The sequence below is a fragment of the Pristis pectinata genome, chromosome 4 (genome assembly GCF_009764475.1).
Source record: "Pristis pectinata isolate sPriPec2 chromosome 4, sPriPec2.1.pri, whole genome shotgun sequence".
In the NCBI taxonomy this organism is placed as follows: domain Eukaryota; kingdom Metazoa; phylum Chordata; class Chondrichthyes; order Rhinopristiformes; family Pristidae; genus Pristis; species Pristis pectinata.
Window position 1 is genome coordinate 102,427,946 of NC_067408.1, and position 12,007 is coordinate 102,439,952.

General features: G+C 38.6%; 1 protein-coding gene across 1 annotated transcript in view; it reads left to right on the forward strand.

Moving 5' to 3' along the window:
• The window catches only part of LOC127569682 (protein SON), a 45,729-nt gene that overhangs the window by 28,732 nt on the left and 4,990 nt on the right, over positions 1–12,007 (forward strand). The window contains exons 6-8 of the mRNA XM_052014483.1: positions 1,670–1,849; positions 6,166–6,276; positions 9,038–9,154. Coding sequence (XP_051870443.1) covers positions 1,670–1,849; positions 6,166–6,276; positions 9,038–9,154 — 408 coding nt within the window. The remainder of the gene's footprint in view (positions 1–1,669; positions 1,850–6,165; positions 6,277–9,037; positions 9,155–12,007) is intronic.

Below are 12,007 nucleotides of genomic sequence, written 5' to 3' on the forward strand. Positions count from 1 at the left end.
AAAGCAAATACAGACAGCAAATTAAAATAAGGGAGCAAAAGACTGGATTGAGAGAGAAAAAAGGCAAAAGTAAGAAAATATATTTTTAAAAAATTAATACTCCGGTAAGTAAAATCTAAAGGAATGAGGCTCCTAACTTGTAATAGATAGTTTTCAATGCCAGCAAGATTGATAGGTGGTCATTAAAACAGCTTGTCATTAAAAGGACTTGAAATAACTTGACAACTTCTTGCAGTGAGTTTAGCCTATACTTACAATGCTAGAAGAGGATCAAGTTGCTTAATGCATTGGGAAAGGAAACCAGTACCAGTAAAACAGCAAACACAAAGTTTCTTAATAGTTTTACTTAAACTGAGAAGGAAAGGGCTTTGTATTTTGGTGACAAAATAAATCACATTTAGCTGGCTAAAAGCAGTTTTGTCTTTTCTTGGAATTTGGTCCTTTATAATTCTTTATCCATGGTAGGTGGAAACCTAATTTTTGCAATCAAGTTGTCTATAAAGACCAGAAATTTATATGTTCCTGCTCTATGCATATTGGACATAAGTTCTGAATTGTAAACTGTACATCAGTTCAAAAAAGCAGAGTAAAGCTAATATTCTGTGCTTTCTATAACATGAGTCACTTTTGGATTTTTTTTTCTAATTTTGTTGAACAAACAAGGATTGACATTCTTTATGGCTAAATTGTCAATTACGAATAAAAAATAGAAGGTAGATAGCCAGAGCCATGGTATGGGTGTCTAAAGCTAGAGGGCATAGGTTTAAGGTGAGAGGGAGGAGGTTTAAAGGGGATCTGGGGAGTAAATCTTTTGCACAAAGAACAGTTGGTATCTAGAATGAACTGCCAGAGGAGGTGGTAGAAGCAGGGCAGTAGCAATGTTTAAGGGGTATCTGGACAGATACTTAAATGAGCAAGGCATAGAGGGATATTGAATTAATCAGGCAAGTGGGATTAGTATAGGTAGGCAAGATGGTCGGCATAGATGCAACGGGCTGAAGGGTCTGTTTCTATGCTGTACAACTCTGTGACTCCATAATTTTAATATTAAACAATTTTAGTCAAAAGGTACATCCATTTTTATGGTTACATAACCAGAGTTTGATAAGTTAAATTTTGATTTTTATTGAAAATTCACTGTGTTGCATTGGTTATTACTGGAAGAAAAACTTGAGCACTTTTGCAATACACATATTGTATTGAATGTAAGCTAAATACTGCTGATGCTGAAAACTGAACTAAAACCAGAAAATACAGTTAATAGTCAGATAGGGGGAAACCAGATTTTCCGGCATTAGTTCTGGTATAACATAAAATTTTAACATGCTTTCCCTCTCTCTGAGCAGATGTTGCCTGACCTGCTAAATATTCCAAGATTTTCTGTTTTTATTTTATATTAAACTAAACAATTTTTAATTATAACAAATTTTTACATGAACATCGGCTGAATGCAGCATTTCGTCCTCCTTGGAGGACAGTGATCTGAGAATATCACAATTTGGAAACACCATCTAATTCTCTAATAGTGGTCCTTACAAGGTAGGGTTAATCTTAGTTCTTCAACCCTGCTAAAATGGGGTTAACATCATGAGCCACATCAGAGTACCTCTGTTAAGAAGAAAATGACTAGATGTGATGTTTAAATGAGTGCTGACTATCCCTTTATTAGCAGAATGCCACAGTGAAAGCAACAGCAAAAACCCAGGTGGCTCTGACTAAGGAGTTCCCAGTCTCCTCTGGTTCACAACACAGGAAGAAGGAGGTGCTGAATGTTTATGGACAGTGGGTTTCTGTGGAAAAAGACAGTAAGGAAACTACTGATGATGTCTTTCCAGATGTCTGTTCTCAGGTGAGAATCGTGCCATTGAATACGTGCAGTGTATTACTGGGAGGTGCATTCCTCACTTGCTTTTAATGGTTCTCAAGACACTGTGAAACAATATCCAACAGATCCAGCCCAATTAGCAGCTGCAAATTTCATTTTTTTAAAGATTATTGCAGGGGATATTTGGTGTAACGTTGAATTTGTAAACTATTATGTTCCAATTTTGCAAGCACACCTATTTAAAATCCATTAATTCATTGATAGATTAATGATATCATTATATTGTGCTTCATTAACCATTAATTGAAGCTTAATGATAAGTACTGCTGGTCAAAGAATAGATAGTTGGCCAGAATTATTGCTTCATGCCTCCAATTGGGTGTTTAGGCATGTGGCACAGTATTCAGCACACCTAAACTAGCTGGTTGATGCTCACTTCAAGGCTTTTGTGTTAATACTTGCCACCCTGACATTTTTTTAAATATATTTGTTCATTTTCGGCATATGTGCATTGCTGGAAAGGCCTACATTTATTGCCGTCCTAATTTCCCTTCAGTAAGTGGTGGTGAGTTACCTACTTGAACTACTGTAGTTCTTCTGGTGAAGGTAATCTCATTGGTGATAATCGATAAGGCATTCCAGGATTTAGATGGACCAGCAATCATTTTTCAAGTCAGGATGGTGTGAAGCTTGGAGGAGAACTTTCATGCAGTGGTGTTCCCATGCACCTGCTGCCTTTGTCCTTCGTGGTGGCAGAAGTCGTAGGTTTGGGAGGTGATATAGGGGTGACCTGGGTGAGTTACTGTAGTCCAATTTTTAGATGGTAAATATTAAAGCCACTGTGCACTAGTGGTGGAGGGAATGGATGTTAGGTCAGTTGAAGGCGTACCAATTAAGTGGCTGCTTTGTCTTGGACGGTGTTGATCTTCTTGGGAGTTGTTGGCGCTGCATTTAAGCAAGTGGTGAGTACTCCATCACATTCCTGATTTGTGCCTTGTGGGTAGGGAAAAGGCCTCGGGATGACAGGAGGTAAGTTACTCACTGTAGGATACCTTGCCTCTGACCTGCTCTTGTAGTCATGGTATTTATTGGCTGGTCCAGTTGAGTTTCTGATCAGTGGTATCCGGATGGTGGGGGACTCAACGATGGTAATCTCATTGAATATTGTGGATGGCTAAAAATCTTTCTTGTTGGAGGTGGTAGTTGCCTGGTACATCAGTGGCATGAATGCTACTTGCCACTTATTGGTCCATGCCTGAATGTTGTTTAGATCTTGCTGCAGACAGGCATAGGCTGCTTCATTCACTGAGTACTACAATCATCAACAAACATCCTCACTTGTGACCTTTTGATGGAAGGAGGGTCATTGACAGAGCAGCCAAAAATGCTTGGGTCCAAGACATTCCCCTGAGGAACTCCTTCAGTGATGTTCCAGTGCTGGGATCTCCAACAACTAGAATCATCTTCCTTTGTGCAAGGTATGTCTTCAGCCAGTGAAGTGTTTTCCCTTTGGTGGCCATTGACTTATCAGGGCTTCTTGTTGCTACACTCAGTGAAATGCTACTTTGATGTCACCTCATCTTTGGAATGCAGCTCTTTGGTCCATTAATTGAAGCCAAGTGTCCTAGTGAGATCCAAGGTGAGCATCAGTGAATGAGTTATTAGTGAGTGCTTACAACTTAGTAGTATTTAGTATCGACAACAGCTTCCAACACTTTTGAAAGTAGATTGATTAGATTCTAATTAGCTGGATTGGACTTCACACCACGATACTTTCCACATTGTCAGGTAGATACCTGTGTTGCAACTGTATGGAACAGCTTGGCTAGAGTGGTAGCTAGTTCTGAAGTGCAGGTCTTCAGTACTACAGCTGTGATTTTTGTCTGATCCCGCAGCCTTTTCCGTATCTAGTGATTTCAACCATTCTTCTTATCATGAGGATGGAATCAAATTGGATGGAGACTGGCTTCTGTGATGGTGGGAATCTCTGGAGGAGACCAAGATCGTTCATCTGTTTGGCACTTCAGGCCGAACATGGTGGTGAATGCTTCAGCCTTTTCTTTAGTGTTCAGTTGCTGGGTCCCACCATCATCGAGGCTGGGGATGTTCTCGGAGTGTGCTCCTCTAGTTAGCTATGTAATTGTCCACCACCACTCACAGATATCGTGATCTGCAAGGCTTTGATCTGATCTGTTTGTTGTGACATTTCTTAGCTCTGTCTATTGCATGTTGCTTCAGCGTTTCATCACAGAAGTAGTCCTGTGTTGTTTCAATAGGCTGATGCTTCTTCATTTTTAGGTAGGCCTGCTGCTGTCCTCAACTAGGTCTTCTCGCACTTCTCATTGAACCAGGCTTGATCCCTTGGCTCCATAGTAATGGTAGAGTGAGGAATGTGCTGAGCTATGACACTAAAGATTATGATGGTATGTATTTCTGCTGCTGTTGATAGTCCACAGAGCCTCATCAATGTCCATTTTAGTGCTTTGTTCTACCAGACAACAATATGGAGGGTATCCTCAGTGTGAAGATGAGGTTTAGTCACCACAAGGACTTGTGTGATGGTTATCACAATTGTGCTATCATGGGCAGATGCAGCTGCTGCAGGTAGATTGGATGAGGTTGAAGTCAAGTAGGTCTATCCCTCCTGTTGGTTCATTCATTACATGCCACAGGATGGCAGCTATGTCCTTCAGGACTATGGTAGTGCTACCAGACCACTCTCAGTGAAGGACATTGAAACTCCCACCCAGAGTACATTCTGTGCCAATTGTTTCCTCTAAATGTTTTAAATATGGAGCAACACTGATTCATAGGCTGCAGGTGGTAGTCAGGAGGAAGTTTCCTTACCCATGTTTGACCTGATGCCATGAGACTTCGTGGGATCTGGAGTTAATGTTGAGAACTCTAGCACAGCTCCCTCCTGCCTGTGTAAAGGTTACCAGCACCTCTGTAGGGTCTGTCTTGCTGATGGGACAGGACATACCTAGGGATTGTGACAGAGAGTCTGAAACATTGTCTGCAGGATATGGAACATAGAACAGTACAGCACAGGAACAGTCTGCATTGAGCATGATGCCGAATTAAACTAAATCTCTTCTGCTTGTACGTGACCCACATCCCTCCATTCCCTGTATATTCATGTGTCTATCTAACAGCTTCTCAAACACCACTATCATATCTCCTTCCACCACCACCCTTGGCAGCCTGTTCCAGGCACCCAATGCTCTCTGTAAAAAAAAAACTTGCCCTGCGTATCTCCCATAAACTTTTCCCCTCTCAACTTAAATGCATGTCCTCTGGTACTTGACATTTCTACCCTGGGAAAAAGATTCTGACTATCTACCCTATCTATGCCTCTCATAATTTTATAAACCTCTATCAGGTCTCCCCTCCAATGCTCCAGAGAAAACAATGAAAGTTTGTTCAACCTCTCCTTATAGCTCATACCCTTTAATCCAGGCAGCATCTTGGTAAACCTCTTCTGCATCCCCTCCAAAGCCTCCACATTCTCCCTGTAATGGGGCGACCAGAATTGCACACAGTTTTCCAAGTGTGGCCTAACCAAAGTTTTATATAGCTGCAACATAACTTCCTTACTGTTATACTCAATGCTCTGACCAATGAAAGCAAGCATGCCTTCATCTACTTGTGTGGCTACTTTCAGGGAGCTATGGACTTGGACCCAAAGATCCCTCTGTACATATGATTCTGTGAGTGAAACTATGTAAGGCTGTTGCTTGACAGCTTTCCCAATTCAGACACAAGTGCCGAGATGTTTGTGAGGGACTTTGCAAGGTCAAATGAGTCACATTGTTGAGTCTCAATTCGGAACCTAGGTGGATGCCAGGTGGTCGTTACAGTTTTATTCCTTCTCTGTTTAAGCATAGCAATGCTGGTAGAAGTGAGCTGCTTGCTAGTTCACTTCAGATGGCATTGGATAGTCAACCACATGGGGTGGATCTGGAGTCACATGTAGGCTAGACAGGGTAAGACTGGCAGATTTCCTGAAGGAAATTCATGAACCAGATGGGGCTTTGCGACAATTGGTCTTTTTTCATTGTCATCATTGCTATGACTGGTTGGTGTTTTTTTTTCCTAAATACCAGATTAGTTGAATTTAAACTCCACAGCTTCCAGGGAACAACTCTGGAAGCATTTCTCTAGATTCCCAGTCTGGTAACATGAACTGCTGTGCCATCATCAAGTAACCGAATGTGGGCCATTCAGCTCTCAACAAAGAGCCAGATTTCAGGAAACAAAGCCTCAAATTGCTGAAATAAGAAAAAGTTTTTTTGCAATTATCTCTCTCCATATAGAAATGTTAGCATTTTGTGTTCTAGGTTGTAGATATCTCTGCAACAATGAGTGAGAGGGCAACAGCTCAGAAACGGCTTGTTAAGAATCCATATGACGTGGAGGCTATGTCAATGATACTCAGGGCACAGGAACAGGTAAGTGATCATCTGTTGGGTCTGGGTGAATGGTGAGGAGGGGAAATAGATTCATCATTGTGGCCTCTTACTGAAATGAGAGTTTGGGAATGTCCAGGAGGTTGTGTGTTCATCCCAAGTCTAGGCTGATATTCCAGTGCAGGGAGTATACTGTAGTGTAAATCACCAGAAAAGCTCTCCCTGCCACTGTTGGCAGGAATTCCTCTCATGGCCTGGTTCACATTCCTCACTGATCCAACACAAGGGAATCATTCATCTCATTGTGGAACTTGCCACTTGTAAGATGATTCCCAGGTTACTCTTGTTTGACTGGTTTCCCATTTGTTTTCTGTGAAGTGATTTGAAGTATTTCTGAAATATATGGTGATATCTAAATGTAAACCTTCTGTTTTCCACTGAGCTTCCACGTTGTCATTCCTTGTAGCTTCAACTTTAAAGAACTCTTATCTTCCCACTGCCCCCTCAATTTTAAGTTTATTTTAATAGTTTATTCTCTTAACTTCCCCTTTTCTGATTCCAGCTTCCTCTGAGGAATGCTCTATGCTTGCTAGCCATCCTTGGAACCTTGCCTTAGAAGTAATTTCACGTATTCAATTCTTAACAGCAAGTGCTGTCAAATAGTTCACCTGTGACTAAGATCACAGACAAAGTTAATATCCACCCACCCACCCTATTAATGTTCAATGAACAACCATCTGAAGTGAGAGTTCTTTTTCTTGCAACCATTTTTGTTTTATTCTAACTGCTTAAAGATGCTTGTGTCAGAACCTGAATCAGATATTTGAAGACAATGGCCTTTCTTAATATAAATGCAAATGTAATTTTATTGATGACTGTCTTAAACAAATTTCTTTCTAAGCTGTAATTAGATCATACAAACCATGCATTTAGAAGATTGCTTTCCTGTTATTGCTTCATGTTATAAAGAATGTGTAATGGATGACAGTCCTATTTTAAGCTGGTTTGGGACTAGATGCATAGGGCAGGTATGTAGCTTCTCAGGGACAGACCAACCATCAAACTGGGCGACATCTGTATTTTTATTTTTTACTGAACTAGAAGATACTTTTAGCTCCTGCTTTCTGGGATCATTGTGCAGCACATGGTCATCAGCAATCAGTATCGATAAGGTTGCAACACAACTTTTTCTAACCTCTGCAGAAAATAATAGAAGCCACAAATATAATCATCTGTTAAAATGGATGACGTTATCACCACTTAGCATCAAAATTCAGGTAATGTAACTTGATTCTCTCCAAGGACCCTTTTTATGTGGAGCATATCATTTTTATTTTTGAGGATTTATTTATCCAATAATCATGTAGTTATTAAAAATATAGTCCTTGAGCTTGCATAGCCTGTTCCCCATTTCCCAGATGATCCTTGCATGCTCACCATCCAATCAAGATGCTCTACTTGTTTACAGGAACTTAATTTGTTTAAAACAGTGGATTCATCTATATTAATACTTAAAGCTCTGTTATTAAAATCTTTGTTGTTACGTACCAGCAACAAAAGAAACACACCAAGTCATGTATAAGTGTTAGAAACTACTTTATTAATAACTACTTATGATAATAAGAAAAAAATAAAAGTAAAAATGTTAGAAGTAAAAATGTTAGATATTAAACATTAACCCCCAAAACTAAACTCAAAGTGTTTGTGTGGCAAATTCCCAAACTCCAAGTCCAGGAATAGTTCTCAAAGTTCAGTTCAGCAAGCCATAAGGTGAAACGTGAGCAAAGGTTTCTGCAAAAGCACCGTTGACTGAAGAGGAAATGTAGAGAGAGAATAGAGAGAAGTTACGAAATCCAAATATTCCACAATGGAACCCCTACGACACCTCAGTCACTGATGATCTCCACTACTTTGTTCCGAAGTATCTGCCACCCCGAAAGGCATTCGAGACATGGCCGTCCACACAAATACCTGTTTCCTTCTACGGGTTAACGACAAAGTGGACTTCACTACTTTATTCCAAAAATCCATACGTGGATTGTAGTGACAGACACAGTTATTGCTTTTCATCCATCGATACAGAGACCAGCAGGCAGTGTCTCTCTCTCCTCTCTCTCCTTCTGACTCTGACTGAACCAAAACGTCAGCACGTTGTTATCTCCTGTTATTGTCGTAATAATGCCGCGCGCGCACACACACACATACACACAACTGTACTATGTCTTAAAGGGACATTCCCCAAATAGTAACCTAATCCTTAACATTGTATTCAAATAATTGAACATAATCTTCAAGGGTGAAATATTTGAAAAGGGTTCAAGAAAAATGGTCATAGATAGGAGATTTAGAAAAATGAACAGAGAAACCACTTCATTCAGACAACGAGGCTATAGATTTCACCTTTATAATTAGTGACTTAGACAGGAACTATGTCAATATTCAAGATCAGATTGGATAGCTGAATGAAGAAAAAGCAGTTGAAGGGATATAGGCCAGGCAGAAGATAAATGCAACACAGACAGGTTGAGTCAAATTGACTGCTTCTCTGTTGGAACCTCTGTGCTAATCTTCCGATGACTGGTGGGTCTTTCAAGAAAGAGCTTAAACCCAGACTTGTTGTTGCAAGGGCATTATTGATGACTGATCAGCCTTTCTCAGTGGTGGTAACTATTATTGTTAACCCTGCAGACCAACAACAGATCAATAGATTTTGGATATTTATCTTTGGATAAATTGGATTTGCACCAAATATTCAATAGGTTGAATGGTTTAATATGGTTTCAATATATTTTCTTTTTGTCAGATTGATGTGTGGGCTCAGGCAAACTCTCTGCCTGGTCAGTTCACAGGTAGTACTGGAGCTCAAGTCTTGACCTATGAGGAATTAACACACAGTGGTCCTCAAGCCTGGATCAGGAAGGTAATGGACATATTTGTGGATATAGTTCTATTAAGTAGAAAAGTATGAGACAGTTTAAGGATGTGTTATGGTTACGAAGTGTGAGGTCTAGAAGAATCTCTTATCAAGATTATCCATTTCATTTTTCTCTGCAAAAACAGTCGTATTTCTTTGACTTGATTACTCTTTTCTAATTGGCTGATAATCTCAATCAAATCTTAAGTACTTGAAAAAGAAGAGATCTTCCTGCTTGTTTTATATTGATTGACTTCCTGCATTATGTGTTGCCACCTTTTACGGGCATCCTAGATAGAATATGACCACCAGGCAGAGCTGGTGAAACTTTCTGTAGACATGTTTGTGCTTTTTGTTGAGTTCATTTGCTCTTGCATGAGGTTATTCTGGCAAAAGTAGAAGAGAAAATAGCTGACTAATAGAGAAAATATGTTGTTATGAGTGGAAAGCAACCATCTGCTCTCATAATCTGCCTCAATCTGAGAGCTCTTGGACCGGGTTGAAGCACTCGGTTCCACTGCATTTGATTCTTGCATGTATTCTAGGATATTATGGAAGACAAATGCTCTGATTTAAGACAGATTGTGCAGGAATGGGTGTTAAAATGGAAGGTAATATATAAATAGTAAATGCATTTGGGTCCTGGATGAAATGTCTCATTTCAATACCCAAGACCTCTAAGGGTTTGGGTAAGAATCCTTAGAAGGGAAAATATGAAACTCGGCATATTACTTGTGTTTTAGATCACTTAGTGCTTCGAAATTGATGTTAATCAGAACCATTCAGTATTACTGTGCATAGACGTTTACAGTAAAAACCGTTAAAGGTTTTTAAAATCATATTTAATGTTATGTTATCCTGGGCCATTCATAAAATTGTAATGTGTTAAAGCTCTCTTTAGCGTAACCAAGTGTTGCTTTCTTGCATATGAAGTAACAGTAGATACAATATTTTCAACTGGCAATATGAGCTGCTTTCAGTCTAAGCAAGGAAATAGTAAAAGGAGAAGTAATGCTTCACATTTTTGTATTTCTTTTACAAAATGTTGAATAATTCATGGTTCGTGTGTCACTTCTATAGTCAATCCATTTGAGGAAAAAAAACTAATGTCTGTTTCAGTTTATGTTCAGTGGTGTATCCAGTTCACAAACAAGAGATGCAGTTATGCAAAGAGTTTAACTGGAGCCCGAATCAAAATTGGTATGAAACAATTGTTTCATATATCTTTTATTTTATGTATGCCATGAATGCATAAAAAGCTTTTGACTTTTAAATTTATACAATTTGATATAAATATTTAATACATTTGATGTTCATTGGAAATTGTCAAGTATTTTATTTCCCACCTGTTCTTAACAAATTCTGCTCTGAATTTCATGGTATAACTCCTAGAAAGATGTGACACTTGGTGACTTGTGTCTTGACTGCTGCTATACTTAGCTCACTTGTATCATTTTCCTCTTCCTTTGAAATCTATATTCTACATTTTTTCCCTTCTTTCAGGGTTCCACTTACACTGCTGTAGATTAAGGGTTGGACAAAATGGCAGGTATCTTCCTGGCAGCTTTCTTCACTGATTGTTTGATAGCCTTACAATCTTCTTGAAAGTTAGGGTTCTTCATTAAGAGCACCTTCTCCTTCCCTTCCAGCTCAGTAGTCAGAACCAAAATACTTTTTGCCTGATCTAGCTCCATAAACTAAGCTGGCAAAACCAAATCAACAAGGCTGTCTGCTCTCCTTATGCTTTTATACTTAAATCTCTTTTATAAGTTTTTCTTTATCTATTAAAGTTATGGAGTTTTTAAGCAGACATGGACTGGTAGTCTCCCCTTGTTCTCAAAACGCTTTGACCTTTTAAATTTACATTTGTTGCCTTTCATACCTGCACAAATCTCCCTGAATACATTCTGATGAATCTTATTAGTATATTTAGCAGGTTTCGGAATACTAAGTTTGTCTTTCTCAGGGATGTTTTTTTTTAGGTGTTGCAAAGACATTAGTTTTGATTAATTGGGTTTTTCATTTTACTACAAAAACTTCTTGTTTTCAATACCCAAGTTTGATTGAGAAAGAAGTATGAACAAGATTTTGTGTCACTTAGTATATTAGTCATTATACACTGGGTTAATGAATTCCAGACCTTGATAGTTGAAAATATGGAAAGAAAATACTTTGTAATAAATTATTTGTTTTATGTCTCTTTTCTGTGTAAATTGTGTGCAGTTAATAACGTAGTGAAATTGGATTTGTGAACTGAATACATATTGGAGATACTGAAACAGATGTTGATGATAAAAAATTCTATCATTGCAAAGCAGGTACAAAAGCAGGACGGAACCCTGGGCGACATTGGCTGGGGTTTGTATCATTCTCTGCATGGTTGCCTCTTTCTTTTGTGAGGTTCCTGGAAAAACAGGGCAAGAAGGAAACGGAAGTAAGTAAAAACCATCCAGGTTTTTGGGAGGAGTCTCCTGGTATTCCAAATCCTTGGTTTATTTGAAGAGCTACTCTAAGCTGTTCAGACAGTTTTTGCATGTGTTCCAATATGTCATTAAAGAAACAAACAGTTTAAGTTTAAAATATATTTCTAATTCATTGTAATGATAATTTGTTTAAATTCTATGGTTTGCTTTAAGAAAAAAATAGTCACAGCTGTATGTAAACAGTTAAAAGGTTAACTGAATCATCTACTAAATGAATTAAATTATATATTTTAACTACAATTTAAAAAAATTTCAATCCTTTATGAGTTTTATCCTTTAACATACATTTGGAGCTCTTGCAAAAGTTCTTTTTAAATTTAAAAACAATGACTTTACTGAAGTAACTTGTATTTGCATGGTATAACAGTTTAATTAG